At 42.2% G+C, this 18,903-nt stretch overlaps 2 protein-coding genes across 5 annotated transcripts in view; one reads left to right on the forward strand and one right to left on the reverse strand.

Moving 5' to 3' along the window:
- Positions 1-18,903, reverse strand: part of DOCK1 (dedicator of cytokinesis 1) — a 505,440-nt gene that overhangs the window by 266,792 nt on the left and 219,745 nt on the right. The window lies entirely within an intron of this gene.
- Positions 1-18,903, forward strand: part of INSYN2A (inhibitory synaptic factor 2A) — a 59,512-nt gene that overhangs the window by 23,880 nt on the left and 16,729 nt on the right. The window contains exon 3 of one of the 2 annotated variants that reach the window (XM_014829416.3): positions 17,186-17,257. The exons of the other annotated variant lie outside the window; for it this stretch is intronic. Within the exon in view, the coding sequence (XP_014684902.3) occupies positions 17,186-17,257 (72 nt within the window). The remainder of the gene's footprint in view (positions 1-17,185; positions 17,258-18,903) is intronic. 2 annotated transcript variants of the gene reach the window in all.

The raw sequence follows: 18,903 nt of genomic DNA on the forward strand, positions 1-18,903 counted from the left end.
GAGTTTACAGGACTTAATTTATGTACTTGATCTGAACTGGGAAATAGGGGTTTTAGTAAAATGAGGAACTCACAGGACTTATTTTATGTACTCAAACTAAGCTAGGAAATAGATGTTTTTATTGCCTCTTATGGTAGAAAACAGGAAAACTCACTCTACTTTATGGAGATTGTTGTGTAGTCATTATGTAACATGACAAAGAATTTCATGACCAAGTTAAAATATCAATAGAGTTTTCCTTGGAAAATATTCTAAAGTTGAAAAGTTAGTCAGAGTAGAGAATGCTCAGAAGCTGGGTAAAATCAATTTCTCTCCCCACCCTTCACCCCCAATAAAGCATGGAGGGGCCTGCTTTGTAGAGAATTTTACCTGCATTAAGGGGACTCCTGGTGAGGGAAGGCGTCCGTCTGGTGTGCATTGCGGAGCGCATGACTTTGAATCCCAGTGACAAGTCTTGCCCTCGAATGCACATCACATTGTAGGCTTAAGCCAGGCTGGGTGAGGCCACAGGCCTGCTCTTGTGTATGATGTTAGGACAGAACTAGGAAAGGCAATAATCTTGGAGCTTGGCTAGTGGCCGTGGGCCAAATTATGTTTCCCGAAGCATACTGAATGTATTAACTCTATAATAAGACTTTTTTTCTTCTCACTATTTGCTTATTTGTTTATGCAAACTCACTATTGAGTTTGTGCAAACTGCATGATTAAGTTTGCCAGGCGAGCTCTTTACAGTAGTTCTTACTCTGTGCATAGGAATTTCTGTGTTGCCAACCACAACCACTTTCACTAGCTTCCAAATTATTTTTCCTAAGAGCCTCTTTCATTAATCTCATTTGCTTATGGAGATTTCTGGAAGGCCTCAGCAGAGAAAGGTTCCAGCTTAGGCAAGTTACTTAAGCTCAGGGAGCTTCCATTTCATCTTCTATCAAATAGGGATGGTAGAAGCTCAAAAGATGGTATCTACAAAGCTCCTAGCAATAACCAAGACACACTGGGCACTGAATAAAGGACATTTCCTACTAGGAGCATTTCAGTAAGATGCATTCTGTGAGTAGTTAGACCTGTAAAAAGTATTGAAAATCATGCCTTTAGTCCCTTATAAAACGTCTGGGCAATTCACTCAAATGGCTTGCTTTATGCAGGGCAGCAGCATTTGATCACTCTGCTTGCATGAATGCCAGGAATTACCCTGCTTATTTCAGAGCTCTCCGGATTGTTCTTCTCTCTTCGCAGGAAGTTCAGGGTCACACAGACTACCTAAATAAGCCACTCATATAGTCGTTGAAGGCTGAGAACCAGGCAAATGAGGCACTGAGTTTCAAAACCCAACCAATTTTTGTCAACAGTCATAATTCCCCAGAGCATCCATGGGTTGCTGGGCAGCAGAGCCTCCGACCCACGGGCTGCAGGGCTGCAGTGCTCATGGTGCGTGCTCACCAGCAACTGTGATGTGGCACCTCCAGGGGCAGATGGCTGTTTCCCACTAAGATGCTGCACCCCACACATTTAGTGTCTTGATGGGTTCATTGGCTAGCGATGGCCTAATGAGACTCTGCTATTCAGAGAAGACCTGAGAACAACATGAGAAGCTTTTTCCGAGCTGTCAAGCACAAGCGCAGGATCTGCCATTGCCCAGAGTGAAGGAGGTTCTTTCATTGGTCAGGTCTCTCAGCATCGGCCGGTATTACCTGCAGGGTTGGGTGTCGGGGAGGAAGGCAGGAGCAGACAACTGGACCTTAAATGTGACCAATAAGTAGAGATGAAATCATGAAGCTCCGGGGGCTCTGTGGCTGCACAGAGACAGACCAAATGGGAGACTACCATTTAAAAGAAGAAAATCCTAAATAACAAACCCACCCAGGAGCCCGGTAGCTTGCAGGAAAGGGCTGTGAATCCAGCGATGCAGTCTCCCATTAGTCCCTGCGACCCCCTCACGGGTCCTGTTCCACCACACTCAGAAAGGGGCATTTCTCCATGGTGTGAGGCCCAGGGCACACAGTGATAGAAAACTAAGCCAAAGGCATCACCGTGAGATCAGAGGCCTTTGAGGGCAGCACTCACAGTGGCTTTGATAAAAAAGGAGACAGGAAAAAAGGTCTGAGGGACGAGTTAACTCAAACCCAATGTGGAATCTTGTACTCATGCTTGTTCAGCTTCGTTCTCCTTTTAATGACTAAAACCAGGAGGAGAGCCACGGAGTGGGTGAAGAGCCCTGTGTGGGACACACATGTGGAGGTCAGGGCTCAGGTTCACAGCATGTGTGTTTGTTGGAAGACCGCAGGGTCCGTTTCTTATATGGCACATGTCAGCACACTTTGTCTGCAAAGGGCCAAACAGCAAATCTTTAAGGCTTTGAGAGCCGTAAAGTCTGTTGAAGGAACTCAGCTCTGGCACTATATCATGAAAGGAGTCACAGACAACACATATACAAATGAGTATTGCCATGTTCCCATGACACTTCATTTACAAAAACAGACAGTAGCCAGAATCTGGCCACGGGCCGGAGTCTGCCAACTTCTGCGACGTGGTCTTGTAAATGTAGTGACCACATTTATACTCAATGGAAAACCAGGTCAGAATATGGGTGCAGGACAATCCCAGGTGTGTGACTGCCACACAAACAGGTGCATCATTCATTCCCACGTTCAGAAGGCTTCTGTCAGGGTTTCCTAAGTGTGGGCACTGTGCCAAGCAATGAGGGATACAAGTCAAATGAACTCAGGGCCACTTCTGAAGAGTTCCCAGGTCACTGACATTCGGTTTGCTCAAGCCTACCCTTAATTGTTCATCAGTCCATATAACCTTCAGGATTCTGCTTTGGAATGCTGTGTGTGTGTATTATAAACATATATGTAATTTATATGTATCATGCATACATGAAAGCATTTCATGAAAACATGAAAAAGGTCTCACTCTCCCACCAGCAGTTATAAGGTCATCATCATAGCACATATTTGTGTGATGTGACCGCATTCACCTAGATACTGATGCAACATAGACAGAAATTAGGTACTTGCTTTATCTTCTGTCCTTATATTGACAAATCCCTCCGAATCAGGCCCTCTTCAGAAGGACCTGTCAGGGGGTGAGAAATCTCTCTGAATTTTCTCTAATTACCCATGCCCAAACGGAATAAATACTGCATCACAATTACAGAGAGAGCATAAGGGGACAATTTAATTTCTTTAAGTCACAGAGCAGTAAGAACCAACATGGAAAATGTGCACCACTGCAGCAGCCAGGACATGAGCATGGGAATCACCAAGGTCCCAGCATGAGATTCTGACGATGAACTTTCCAGAGCCCCACTTGGAGGGCTGAGGGGACAGCTGGGCACAGTTAGGGGATCTCATCTCAGTTTGGCTGGGCACCCTCTAGAAGGATGATTGGGTTACTCTTGCCAAAACCTACGCACTTAATTGAGATCAAAGTCTTCCACCTGGTTAGCCAGGAATGGCCAGATTTCGAAGAGGAGAGGAGGATGGCATTCGTCTCACTAGCCTCTGTGGTTCTGCAAATGATCCTTGTGGATCTTCTCTGGAAGGTTGTATGCTGCCTTCCCCAGCATCTGGCAGGAGGCATCACAGAAAAGCAGAGCATGTGAGCAGCAAGGGATGCAGCACTCAGCAGCGAAATCAGCAGCAGAAAGGTCCTCTTCCCTGCCAAACGCACTCCTATCCCTTATCGGTCCCTATTTGAATTGGATGAAAACGTCAGCACTTCACTTTCTAATGTTCTTGATAATCAGTTTCAGTGTCTCTGCACATGGGTTGTAACCCAAAACATTCAAACACATTCCAGCCAGCTGACGGAGGTCTGCCTCCCGTGCACTTCGCTTTTCCATTTTCCGAGAATGAGATGCAGGAGAGGAGCAGAGTGGAACAGCCTGGCTCAGCTCAGCCAGTCCTGAGTTGGCAACTGTACTGGGCCCTTGTCCCCGCTAACTGTGCGTGGGTGGGGTCATTAACCTCTCTCAACCTCAGCTTCTTACTGTGTAAAAGAGAGCTACAAAAACCTGCCTCATGGGCTTCTTTTGGAGATTAAGTGAAACACAGAAGACAAGGCTCTCAATCTCGGACTGTGTTCGCACTCAGTAAAAGTTACATCCTTGCAGGCTACTTTGTTACTGAGAAGCAGCCTTCCAAGTGCTAAATTGCAACGAGGACAAGCAAGGGAGCAGGCTTGAACACCTCCAGAGAGATTTTCTTGCTTTATTATATAGGCTGGTTTATTTTGAAGGGTTCAGAGGAGTTGAGGATTACAGAATGGAGACATCAAGCTTTGTTCTCGTTTTCAGAGAAAAGTACAGGGCAAGTTTATTTGGCGTCACGGACAGGGCTGCTGATATGGAGTCAGGAAATACGGGTTTAGTCTTAGCTCATCTCGCCGAGCTCTCCGAGACTGTCTGGGCTCCACGCTTCCATAGGAAAGGAGGACAGTCCAAATGAGAGGAGGGACCTCAAGGCTCCTTTCTGCTCTAAGAACAACTTTCCCAGACATGTCTAACAACATCATAATTTCAGCCACTGCCTTAAAATACTTGTAAAAAGTGTACAGAGAGAAAGGAAAAAAACCCAACACAATCCTCTCTACAGAAGGCCGCAATAAATGCGTACATGATCCCACTGTTAGGTTTTCTTTTTTCCTCCCGACACTTGGTCCATTGCTTCTCTCTTCTACTGCTACACCTGCTGGAGTTGGCCTTGTCCTTCTAGGTTGCAATCCTTTGAATAGTTCTCAGGGAAACCATTTTGTTTTTCTTTTTCTGTTGCCACTCATGGCTTTTATATATTTGCGATGAAATATTCAAGTTCTAAAGTCTAAGTTTTCATGCTTTATGATTTTGAAATGAAAGCACACATCATATACTTTCTAGCTTTTTCTTCATTTATGCACAGCGTCATGGTGAACTTTTTCTATAGCTTATATTTACATAAATTTGTAAACGCTATTTTTAAGTTTTGGAAAAATAATAAGCTTTTCTATCCTTAATATGAAAAGTGAAGCAAACATATTTGTAACACTATAAAACACATTCCAAATACTCGCTTTGGGCTTCATGTAGGTATCACACATACTTGAAAATGTAATTTAAATAATCTTCCTGTGCAGCATGTTAAAATAGCTTTCAAATACCTCCCCGGCCTTTTAAGTTGGCAGATGAATGCCAGCCTCACCACCGAGCCACTGGGCAATTGAGACAACCCATTTGCAGATGAAATGAGCAATTCAAGGCATGACGTGAACGTTTATGGAATTTATGGATTTGTGTCCCAGAATTCAGATTTTTTAAAAAAGAGATGCCATGCAAGTTCTAGTTTTCAAATACTTTTTAAAATCCCGTGCAATTTCTGCTAAGCTATGCAAAAATGGTTTGAGCTCTATTTCCCATTGGATCCGTGGGAGGGTTCCAGTGGGGTGTCTCTCGGCACAGCATCTACAAAGCTCATCTATTTTGAGCACCTCCAATATGCTGGCCATTCTGCATTGTCGTATTTAATCCTGAAAATAACACTGTGAGGTAGAATTATCTCCACGAGGACACTAAAACTTGGATATGCTAAGCAGCATTCTCCAAGGTCAAAGGCTGCTGAGAAATGGCAAAGACAGAATTCACATCTAGACCCGTCAGGCGTGAGCACCCATACCCTCCCTTCTCTGAAAATGGGAAACCTGTAACTCTGCACAGAATTAAAAAGCTGGTGTTTTTGTTGCTACTGCAAATCTGGGTTCTTCCTTTGACTGGAAGGGGCTGAGAGGCTCCTCGCCCAGACCTGGTAAGGTCTATGCGACTTTATGTTCTGGAGAAAGCAGACTTCTGATGCTAGAGATAGCAGAAACCACCTTTTGAAGGGCTCCCAGTAATACAGTATGTTTTTAAGGATTCATAATCAGTGAGAGGAATCCCTTCTTTGAGGTAATTTTAGAAAAATCAAAGCCATTGATCTTTAAGTCTAGGGACCTGAGTGCCAAGCAAAAAATCTATCCATGAGCAGCCTTCCTGGGGAAAGCACCTCAGGGCCCTTGCGCACCATCCGTAATGTGAGTGGCTCATCGAGTGACCACCACGAGTCCCTCTGGCTCTGCCTTCCTCAAATTTAGGTCCAGGTTCATGTGAACAATGAGTTGAAGGGAAGTTTTCAATTCAACATAAAAATAAGCATGCATGTATTTTAAAGGCCAGATATGAAAGGACATTTCTGAGAACTAGGTAAAGATGATCTAAAATCGTTCCTAGGTAAAGTTCCTAGGTAAAGATGATCTAAAATGGGCATAGTTGGGCCAAAAACGGAGTAAAATTTTTTCCATCAATATCTCATTGGTTACAGCACTAGATTATCTTCCCAAAAAAGTCTCATGGCCAGACATCAAGAATTTCGTAAATGATGACACCAAAATTTAAAGATTTTAATCTTCAGCTACAAGAACTCTGAAGCTTTTGTTTAAAAACCAAAAGAAAGGTACAGTGTCAGGCTTTCAAAACAAAGCACAAAAGCTTCATGAAGAATAAGTTCTGATTTAAAACTGTTAACTGCTCTAAAAACATACATCAAAAGAAATCATAAATCAACAATAAAAGCCTCTGTGGATATTTACCACTGGAACCACTGGCGAATGCACAACGTTAATGCCTTCAAATTAAAACCTCTGTCAGTGAGACGATATGTGACAGTACTGGTGCTGGAGAGAGATGGCAAGCCAGAGGAAAATCTGTTCTAATAGATTGTACTCACATTCCTGTTTTCATTCTAGTTTGGTAGCCAGTGCCACCAAAATTCATTTTCATTAATTTTCAATGAATTATAGCTTAAGCTTTATCTCTCCTCCAGGAAAACAAGTTAATCAACTCAGCCTCAGCTCAGCCCTAAAAAGTTGTTGTCCTTATTAATAGCCACCCCCAGTGCCCTCTGGGGTGAGTGACTTTTTTCTCATTATTGTCATCATTTTGCAACATAGTGTCTCCTTGATTTCAAGAAAGTATGAGAGAAACTGTGAGCTTTGCCTGGTTTGTAATATAACTAGGTAGTTCACACACAAAATAATATTTACACTCGTCCCCAATTTTTACATACCATGATTTTATATTATGGAAATATGATTATAAAACACTAAAGAAAAAAGTCCTGCCCTAATAATAGTGTTCCTCTCTGTGTCTGTGTCCAAATCCCCATGTATTTCTGACAGTAATAATAATGTCTATGCAGTAATAATAATATATTCTACCTTCTTCCTCCTCTGTGGCTCTAGGTAAAGGGAAGCAGGCAGGGAGATGGGGCAGGGCCTTAGGGCGAGGCTCAGACAACAAGCAGCGCTGCTGAAGGTGAGGCAGAAGGCTGAGGGAGAAAGCAAGGGGGGCCACCTGACTCCTGCTAACTCTCAGGGGACGAAAGGCCACACGGGCTTGAACCTCCACACTAGCCGGGGTGCTCTACCACTAAACACCATTGTTGTTTCACTTTAATTCTTTGTAATGAAAACAAGCGTTAAAAGCTTCCCTAACAGCCAGAGCCTCCCCAGAATTATAGTGTCACCACAAGTGGGGAGCTGCTAGGCCAAGAGAAGTTAATTTGTCAACACCGTCTAAAGAAAGCCACCGAGTTCATTATTTATAGGGTGTTTCTCACTGAAACGCGTTCACCAGGATTGCTTCCGGGATAGAGAAGTGACATTTCCTGGGGGTGCGGAGGGGGCTGGTTTAGGTGCAGACGAAGCCATTTATTTTAATAACTGGGTGTGGGAAGCGGAAGACGACTGACCTTTTCCACTTGTTTGGGGAAATTTAAGATGGGATCATGGTAATACCTGTAGACAGATGTTCTCACCGGATCCAGCTGGGAACATCACAAAGCTGAGCACCCTGTTTTTCTCTTGAGAAGCATGAGGCTATGGTATCAGTTAACTCAGCAGGATACTCTCACAGAGTCTACATTCATTCATTCATTCATTCACTCATTCATTACTCAAAAAATATGTCTTGAGCATCTGCTATACCTAAGTTCCCAAGGTGGGCACTGAACATTCAGGAACAAACAGACAAAAATCTGTGCCCTCATGGTGCTGGCATTCTAGTGGGGGAGAGAGACTAAAAGCAAAATAATAGCTAAAGCCTATGGCATGTTCCATGGTGATCAGTGTTGTGGAGACATTTAAAGCAGAGAAGGGACGTAGGGCGCTTACTTCCTATGAGTTATGAAAGAAACAGATATTCATGAGGCACACCTCAGGGCCTGCTCTGTGGAAGGCACTGGACTGAGTGCCAGGATTGGGAAGATGAATGAAGATGTGTTTATGGCCACCAGCAGGCTCTCAGTCACACCTAGAAAGACACCTCTATTTGCCGTCATCAGTATCCACTGAGGAAAGGTCTGCCAGAGAGCCACAAACAGGGTGCTGGGAATTTGCCAGAGGAAGTGCTGAGCTGCCTATGAGAGAACAGAGAGGTTGGGCCAGAACCAACAATGTTGGTTTAAATGAGCATAGAAACAGTCCAATGGAAGGAGTGCTACTTCTCAAAGTTATAGACGTCTAGTCCCTTAATATAGAAGCAATTCTCCATCTTGGAAACATATGTCCTCTAGAATTTAAGTGTCATGAGGGCAAGATCTATGTTTTATTCATCCTAGCAACTACTCCCTAGCAAAGGGCCATGCATAGAGCTGACACACAGGAAGCATGGTGACGGCCAGTTAGTTATTTTGGCTAATTTATAGCAAAGTCCTTTAAGATCTATAATTAGAACACTAAGTAGAAATAACCAGGATTACTGAAAATTATCCTGATGTGTTTAATGAGATAACACAGGGTTTAAATATAGAGCTAGTTCTTCAAGAGTCAATATCTCAATTGCTAGCTTGGGGAGAAGGAGATTGTATAATTTTGAGAACTTCACTCTCCAGTGGAAAAAATTAAGGGTATGACAAATGGGAAGAAGAAAGACCCACCTCAGCTTATGAACAGGTTGTGCTCTAAAACATCATTTCTAAGTAATTTGTTTGGACCTCCGCAAACTTTCCAACAAGCTAAAATTATACATGGTGTTGGAGTTCCCAGGCTAGCCATCACATTTTTTCAGCTGCATTGAGACTCAACTAGACAGTGCCATAAATCTCACCATCATGTTGGTAGAGGGATGTTCCTTCTGAGTTTTGACATGGGGTTCCCTTAGTGGAGTCAACCAGGACAACTCCATTTTATATAAGGAATGTTTAGAACATACACATTCATATTGAGGAGGATCACATGAGTGTGTGTGGAAAAGAAGAAGTGTACGGTGTACTTCAATGTCAGTGAGAGCCCCTTCCTCCAAGAAGAAGTCCTAGATAGAGGAAACCAAGAGTTAATGGGACTGGCGTCACATCTACAGGCAAAAGGGCAGAAGAGAAAAACCAAGTCATATAATAAATAAAAATTCTCTAAACACAAATGATTCGGTGATGATACTAAAGCAACTCTAATGTAGGCACTGCTATACCATATTCAAGGCACTGAGCAGAGAACATGGAAGGAAGTCCTTTAAAGTTTTATTGAAATGTCAAGTAAGAGCTGCTAAATTGCACTGGAACAGAGATCAAACCAACCCTCATAGATCTAGTGAGACAAAATTACTTTCCCAATTAATGTTTTTTTCATTTGCTCTTTCATTCATCATTTCATGCATCCACAAACCTTTATTGCCACCTCTCCTGTAACTGGCATGCCAGACGTTAGCTGGGCAAACAAAACTATGAAGCACGCCACGACAATACTGAATGATGAGTGTTCTGGTAGGGAAAGTTATTGACAGCTGGCCAAAAGGCACCTGAAGGGCAGTTGATGGTGCTACTCCTGCAAACACTAAGGCTTCAAAACCAGGAGCCCACTTAGACTCTCCTGAGGCAGGGGTGCTGCAAAGAATTGGGGTAGGGGGGGTCACTGTTACTTTGTGTTTTTCAAAACACAACCTCAGTTTTCAAAACAAACAAATTGCTTTGTCTGCTTGGGGATCCAAGGCCACTAATGAACACAGAATTGCTCAGCCTAACATAGCAAGTTGGCCACTGGCTAAAAGGCAGCTCCTTTCAGCTCCTGGGAGAAAGGAACTGGTCCTCCCATTGCCAACGAAGGCCAGTACTGCCTTTTATTGACTAATGGGTAATCTTGGTGTTTGTTAGGAAAATCGACTTCATGTTCTTATAACAAACTTAAATTAGATGTTCCCCAATTCCTGGCATTTAACCACTCAAGTGCTTAAAAGAGAATAGTTGAGTTACCATGGATATATGGGGAATTCACGTTAGCTAAATTCACGTTAGCTCCTGAACAGCTGATACATGAAATAACTACACTTCCAGGGCATAACCTGCCAAATTCCTAGTGAGAACGTAGCCTTAGGAACAAGACAAAACTACTGCCGGGGGTGGCCTTCAAACATAGGAGGGGGTCACTGAAAACAGGTGACTTTGACTACTTTTTGAAATTTAATTTTTCCCCACAACAGTAGTGGTATCACTTTATGCCTCTAATTAATGCCACTTTGAGACTATTAAGTGAAAAACCCCTATAAGATGCTGACATAAATGATGGCTTAGTTATCATGAAGGGACAGCTGGAGCAAAAACCTGGACTAGAATGCAGAAGACAAAAACGGTTTTTGGCACCCAGTGAGAAAGCCAAAGGAACAAGAGAGATCAGAATTAAGAGAATAAATTAAACAAGTGCCTAGAATTATCACTGAGAGCAGAGACTGTGCCGTGTTCTTTTGTGCAGCAACCACCATCTCTAGCTGAGGGCTTAACATGTACCTTTGAGTTAATGCAAAATGACAATTCCAATACCCTATGTAACTCGTGTTTTGACGACTGCAATTAAAGGATCACGCCCTGATTTTAGATTACCCAAAATGCCGTTCGCTTACGTGGTAGAAACTCTAAACTTGCTGAAAATCAACATGCCACTTAAAAAACCAGCAAATTAGTAACCAGGTCACTCGCACTGGGTCACCCTGCACTCGGTGCGAAAGTGAAACGCTGGAGGAGGGGCCTGCAGCAGCTGCATGCTAACACACCTGTGATGGTAGCTCAGAGAAGAATGCTTTTCTGAAATCTAAAACCAAACACCCCATCCACAGTTACTCAAGAAGGCAAGAAGAGAATTTCCAATTGAGAACTTAAGATCTTACAGAGAAAATAGTGTTGTGGGGCTGTGGCAGTAGAAACAGCACATTAAAGTCAATCCAATAATCCAATGTAATTACTATTAAATACCATAGAATTAATTTCCAGTTGCCAACCATTCTCCTCTGAGATGCTTATAATTTTGCTGGACTTTGCTGCTTCTGATAACAGGCACAGTAAGAAATGTATTTTTTTTTCCCTCTCCTGACTTTTTTCACCAAATATTTGGGGGGGGGGGGGGGGACTCGGGGGAGGAGGACTCAGAGTTGTTAGTCCTGATTCTCAGGCCCCATCTTCAAGGTCTCAGAGACACTGAGCAGCTTGGATATGTGGCCAGGAAGAAAGCTTCTGGTGACCTTTCTCTGACATTTCTCAGCATCCTTTCCTACCACCTAGGGCCCTGCTGTCTTAGATCTCCCTGTGATGTGTTCATGAAAAAGCAGATGCTGTCTGTCACTCCTGTCCCCTGCTCTTCGGTCCCTGCCTCCCAGGACACAGCCGTGGTATAGCTCAGGCTGAAGCTGGCAGTCATCCTTCTTCCTTTATCATTCCCACGGCTTTGTTATAAGAACTGCTACACCAGCTCTGCCACGTGCCTTCCTTCTTTATTGTTATTGTTGTTGCTGTTAATTCCACTCCCCATTGCCTCTTTTGCTGTGATTGGCAACAGGAATAACTGAAAACTTTCATACCCAAAATTATCACTGAGGTTGTCTTTTTTATATAAATATACAAAAGTATATTTTTATTATCAGGAATTTTTTATAAAGACAACTAAAGAATTGGAGCAGATTATTGCAAAGAAGCCTCAGGTAGCTAGAAAAAGTGATAAACTGCATGCTGAGTTAAACTTGAGAATTCCAGGCCGCTAAAGAAAGGGGGCCCTGATGTTTTCTTCGAATGGGAGTACCCCGAGTAGAGTTCCATGCTGTCTTCCTAAATGACACTCATTTTACTTTCTTTAAAGTAGAGCAAGTTCTTGTGAAGAAATCTGATTCACTACGAAGCAGAAATGGAAATGACTCTAAAACTGGACTCCACCAAAACCACCTTGTGAAATTAGCTTGTCCAAATCCCTTCTGCTTCAACAAATCAGGCACAACTCCTCCTCCTCGTGCTTTCACAGAGTCCATGCTCTTTACATCCCCCTTTGAATTTCATTACTCATGTCTAGTTGGCTACCCTGACCCATTAATGTCCAAAGGGCATCAAGCGAGGAGAGGTTGAAGGTCCTGGAATTGGTCCCTGGATTAGAACTGTGATACGGAGGGATAGGGGCCAAGAGGGTCAACAGGAGAGAAAAGAAAAAGTATTGAAAGACAGCACCATAGACTCTTGGCTCTGGTGCTGTCCTTGGTGCTGAATATTTTACTCAAGTTATATACATTGTTAAGACCAGAAAATACAGACAAATGGCAAGTAACTGTAATGGGACAATAAATAATGATGTCTACAAAAAATAATGCATTAAAAATCCATATTTATAATAAGCGTGCTTATCACTGAGCTCCAAAGGGGTTCGTACTGGGAAAAAAGTAAGGACCAGAGCTTTTCAAAATTTATACTTTTCATTTGCTTTTTGCACTTACTTGGAATTTTTTCATTAGATTTATCTGTTATTGGGCTTCAATATGAGAAGGCAAAGACTGACTCTATTAGTTGTTCAAGTGTATATTAACCAAACACTTAGGGTGTACCAGGCATTGTGACAGGACCAGGATGATAAACCTATATTAGGTATAAGCTCTTCAAAACAAAAAAGAAGAGAGCTTTACAACAGTAGCAATTAACTGCAAGACAAAAAAAAAGTCTAATTTTTCACTGAGATGTTCTTCCTCTGCAGCTTTTACATCAATAATCTAAGCTCTCTCTTCTCCAAACTTTTAATCACGAAAGATCTCTAGCCCTGCTGTCACTGGAGAAGTATCTGCTCCAGCATTTCAGAGTTTTTGGATTGCTCCTCTTTGTGGCAGTGGAAATCTAGAAAGATAATCATTCTAAGTATTGGCTTTATGACTTGCTTCCAATTGAGAAGGAAAAAATAGGGAAATTCCATCACAGCACTTTATGTTCCCCGTCCTGTAGAAAGAACTTATCTGTTTTGTCTGCATTTGGAGAACATATTCATTTAGATGCTGCAACACAATTATTAATGTGACCACAAAACTATCAGTGAAGCTAAACCCCCACAGCTTGGAAGCTCCAAAGACTATTAGATGGATTATCAAAGCAATAAGCACAATGGATTACATAGTTTAAGCTCTCTACTGGGAACATCCTCATGCTTAATAAAACTTTGGCAGGCATACCTTGATTGACATTAGCTGCTGGAGGCAGCCTGGAACTTGACCACATGACGCAAGGGCAATACTTTAAATTTCACCCTCAAATTAATCTCTCGTTGACCTCTATTTCTATAAGCTACCTTTACGGAGTCCAAACATTTGAATCCTTTAAAACACAAGAAAGGTCCTAAACAAAACCTTAGAAACATACTGAAGGGTCTCTGCAAGAGAAGTTCATGGCAATGAGATCCTGAAAATACTTCAGATTCTTCATACTGCATCTTCATACTACAGATATGGTGGAAATATGACTGACCACCAATTATTTTCTTTTAAACTAGCTAAAAAAGAAAAGAGTCACCATGGATACATCTCCATATAAAGTAGACATGATGACTCATTTGCTTCTTATCAACAGACATCAACCAGACTATACTGTATCTCAGGTTTGAGTGGGTTAGGTTGGGTTGTAAATGAAAGAAGAGAAAGGAAATTAAATGCAAATTATATTATAAAAGGAGAGGGGTGACAGTAAAAGTTAAGAGGAAGTGTTTTCCATGTCATTCTTTCACCCACCTATAAGAAAAACTCTATAGTAGCTTTCCATTAAATTTAAAATATTGTCCAAAGAGCTTCCTATTTTACATGATCTCATCTCTCCCCATCCCCATTTGCTCCATCTATTCTAGCCACACTAGCCTTCTTTTCTATCCTGGAAACATGCCAACATCATTCCCACTGCAGGATGTTCACACGTGATGGTCCTTCTGCTTACAACATTCAGCCCTGGATTTTCAGATGACTAACTGCTTTTTTATTATTCAGGTCTCATTTCAGATGTCATGTCACTGATGTGCTAGCCAAAGCCACCCCTTCACAACACTTCCTTAACACAGAGCAGTATCAAAAATGATCCATCCGTCTATCCATCCATTCATTCGTGTGTTTATGTATTGCTTGCCTCTCCTGCTCTACTATAAGCTTCATAAAGACAAAGACTCTGTCTTATTCAAAAATGTCTCCTCAGTGGTTAGAATAATGCCCAATACTTAGTAGGCACTTAATAATTATTTGCTTATTGACTGTAACAGGGTAAAAAAATATATATATGTGCTTTCTACAAGGTCATAAGAATAGAGTCTTTTCAGAAAGAGCTTTAAAAAACAGTTTCTAACTGAAGAACTCCAAGGTCCTGCAAGAGAATCCTTTTGTGCATTTCAGGTACTTGAAGCCCTTGTCCTGTCATTGCAGGATTCATTGACTCTCCTGAGCTGCCAGTTACACATAGTGCAGAACACCAGTCCCCAGGTACAAACAGGGTATCGCAGAGCATCTGAAGCCTGGGGTCTAAGAATAATGAGATCTCGGACCTGAAGTGTTACTGTATTCTCTTCTGTAAAATGAGGATAGCATAATTAATTTGAGGACTCAAGGCTCTAATGTAAGTGAGACACTTGGGAATCTATGCTACCAGGCAAGGAAGGGGTGTTGGTATTGATGAGGCTTGATAGAGATTTGTCCCGAGGTCTAGGGCAGGAAGGTTCTGTGAGCTTGGAATTCATACCTTGGAACCCAGAAAGAGTGCTCCTCAGATAAAGGTTAAGAAATGACCCCTGATTTTGTCTGTTTTCTTTTAAAAACCTAAACTTTGGAATGTGACTAGCACATATTAGACAACTATTATATATCTTCTCCCCTGGCTGGCAGTTACTACACAATAATAGCAGCAGTCTCTCATCTGCAACCCAACCCAACAGTTTTACAACACATTCCACATCAGACATGTCATTGCTAGGACATGGGCTCAAGTACTGTGCACAATATTGTACAAAGTGACCCTAGTCAGAAATGAGCTTAGGGCCAAGCTCTAGTAGAATCAGCTGGATGGAGAAAGGCATTATATATAGATAAGGCACGGAGGAACGGAGGTCAGTGTCATGACAGGAAAGAACCCTGGAATGGGTTCGACAAATCTGGAGCCAGGTGGAAAGGTTCAGGAGGAATGTACTCTTGAGGCCTGTCATCAAGAGGAAAGGGATAAAAGAAAAACAGTTGCCGTGTCTGGTGAAGAAAAAGGGAGGGTGTAAGGCACAGGCTCTTTATTGCTCCTCTCTCCTGACAAAGGCAAGGGGAGGGGAAAAGGCCCAATGTGGGCATCAAAGGAGCTCAATACAAGAAATGATGGTGGACAAAGGTCAACACAAATGCAACCACACTATGATTCCAGTTCCGGCTCAAATACAATGGGTCACAGGCAATGACTGGCAGAATGATTTTGGGGCAGAATATGGTCATTTTATTAACAAATAAAATAAAACACACAGAATTCAAAGGTCAAGTCTGAGTTTACCGAAGGTCACTGAGACATCATGGCACTGAGTGGAAAATCCTTTTGTCAAATGTTTACGTAACACAAAATATAATGAGGAAAACAAAAGTTATTTTCAATTCAAAATCCATGATGCATAAAGTTTGCTTACTGAAGGTGATGAAAATATTGACAATCAATGTTGACAGGAAACCTTCTGTGCACACTATTACTACATTGAGTGACTCTATAAATGTAAATTTGCCCCCAGAGTGTGTATAAGCCAATTCTGATGAAAGCTTTTCTTCTGCCACGAATTTAACAGATTCTGGTTATCATATTTGTCCCTGGGTACAAAGTAATACTGCGAAAAAATACTCCTGCCTGTTAAAAATATCACAGAGGAAAGGTCAGCAAAGTGGTTACAAGAAACACTGGGAAAGCACCCCCAAACTAGTTTCTTGGGGTGACTGGGCTGAGAGTTATTCAAGGCCTGGTCAAGAAAATCCTGCTTATCAAACCTTTAAGTTTATACAACCTTTCACAATATACTCCAAAAAAATACTCTAAGGTTATTTTTTTAGAGGGAAGAGAGTTAGCATCTCCCTCGCAAAAAGCAAATCTGTCTGGCCTCATAGGACTGACAGAACTCACCGGAGAATATAGGCACAGCAAGGAAATCAGAAGGCATGACTACAGCAATAGGATACTCCACCACAGGGGTCAGCAAACTTTTTCTCTGTAGAGCCAGAGAATAAATATTCTGGAATTTGCCATAGACGAGGCAAAATCAAGGATATTGTGTAGGAACTTATATAAAAATATTCACTATTTTCTATTGACAAAATTGCAATCTTTATTTTTGGATACTGAAATCTGAATTTCGTTAATGTTCATGCGTTCTAAATACTATTATTCTTTTGATTTTTTTTTCAAGCATTTAAAAATGTAAAATCCACTCTTAGCTTCCTGGACCAAGTCAGGCTGAGGGAGGGATTGGGCCCAAGGGTGGAAATTTGCGGACGTGTACTCTTAACAAGCAACGAGGTAGTGGGGCAAAAACAAGCCACCGAGTCAGAATATCTGGGGTTGGTTTTCCCTCCAAGTTTCTTCAAAACGCCATAAATATAAAGCTGCACTAAAACATCCCAAATTCCCTCTGCTTATAACAAAATCAGATTAATCAGATTATTTACTTCATCTACCAGCTTATGTTCACACTCTAAATTTAATTTAAATATCATCTTAGCTGTAGACGTTGCATTGGTTGTGTACAATAAATGCAGAGACAGGAGCAAAATGGGAAATACACATTAATTAATTTCCATTACCATGACGAGCAGTGGCATTGGGAAAGCATCTGATTTGAGGTGTCTGCTCTATAAAAGCCAGCAACCACCAGCCACCACTTGTAATGCTCTCCTGTTCTTATCTTGTAGGCTTTCATATCGGACGGGGCAAGACACAGCTAATTGTGACACATGCAGGAACAGTGCATGTATTATCTATAGGTATGTTAACATTCTCCTCTTCCCACTTTTGTATTATGAGTGACAAATGATGTTTACCCACGAATGCAAGTACCATCTGGGGCCATGCTGGGATGATTCTATCACACAAAAAGGACCTTACCTGACCATAATTCTAAGCTACTTCTAAATACTCAACCCCAGGTATAGGATCATGGGATGAGGGAGAGCTAGAATTCATTTTTCTTGCAAATGCATCTTAGTGGTTACAAAAATTGGTGTAAGTTTGATAGCTTGCTCCCTTGGAATCGATAGCCATGAGCACTGTACTGTGTGTTCCAGAAAGGCTGTGAAATATAAACCCTTCAGATGGTATAGATCAAAGCCTGGAAACCAAATTGTATGTGCGAGGAATACCACAGAAGAACCCAGGCTGCTCACACCAAATGTGCAATTTACTTCCTGGAAACTCACAAGTATTATGGCACATATGTCCCTTGGGGCATAAACCCCTGTCTAGAACCCCTACAGCTGGTATTCATGTTTTTTCATTTGAAGTGTGTTTAGACTACTAGTATCAATAAGAATATAGCAGAAACTTGCAACAAGCAAAAGCCATATTAGGCTTTTGGCAATAATTTAGGGTTTTTTTATTTTTACTTTTTTGCTTGAGGAAGATTAGCCCTGAGCGTTAATAACATCTGTGCCAATCTTCCTCTACTTTGTATGTGGGACGCCTCCACAGCATGGCTGATGAGTGGAGTAGGTCTGCACCTGGGATCCGACCCCACGAACCTGGGCAGCCAAAGCAGAGCGCACAGAACTTTAACCACTCAGCCGTGGGGCCGGCGCCAATAATTTAGTATTTTAAGACATGGTTACAACCTTCAGAGAGGTTACTGTCTCTTTTTGTTCTTTTCAGAAATGTAATTTTCACAAAATATGAGAGCCAAAAGAAATGTCATAATTTAGTTCATTTTTAGAAATTAAGCCTGAAGAACAATTTAGTTGATTTGTCCAATTATCAGAAACAATTCTAACTGCATAGTTAAATATCTAAATATATGTAAAGGAACTCCCATCTCCCACCAAATACACTTTCTAGAAAGATCTTCAAAGCTACCATCCTCTCATCAAGAAGGTAGAGACAGGAGGAGGGCATAAACGTCTTCAATATAGCAAAAACCTTGAGTCCACACAATCCTGAACCCATCACACAATCCAGGACAGGGCTCCAGGTTCTTTATAAGCAGAGTTGGACCACCTGGTGACCTTGTCTGGGAGCAGGCAGAAGAAACCACAAGGCAGACATGAGCACCAGGTGTCACACCAGCACAGTCCTTACTGCAGGGGCTCTCCACTGAGGGCAGTTCTGCCTCCCAAGGGGACATCTGGCAAGGTCTGGAGGGAGACATTTTCAGCTGTCATAACTAGGGAGGTGCTACTGGCATCTAGTAAGTAGAAGCAAGGGATGCTGCTAACATCCCATAACGCACAGGACGGCCTCCAACAGCAGAGTGTCATCCAAAATGTCAAAAGAGCCGGAACTGAGAAAGCCTGCCTTGCTGGAACCATCACCAAGTGAGGGTCTAGGGAAAGCCAAATGCCAACAGCTAAAGGCCCCTAGCAGCACGCAGGGAGCCAGGACCCTGCAGCAGCCCTGGCCCAGCAAGCCAAGCCCCCTAATT

This window comes from Equus asinus, chromosome 2, assembly GCF_041296235.1.
Source record: "Equus asinus isolate D_3611 breed Donkey chromosome 2, EquAss-T2T_v2, whole genome shotgun sequence".
Taxonomy (NCBI): Eukaryota; Metazoa; Chordata; class Mammalia; order Perissodactyla; family Equidae; genus Equus; species Equus asinus.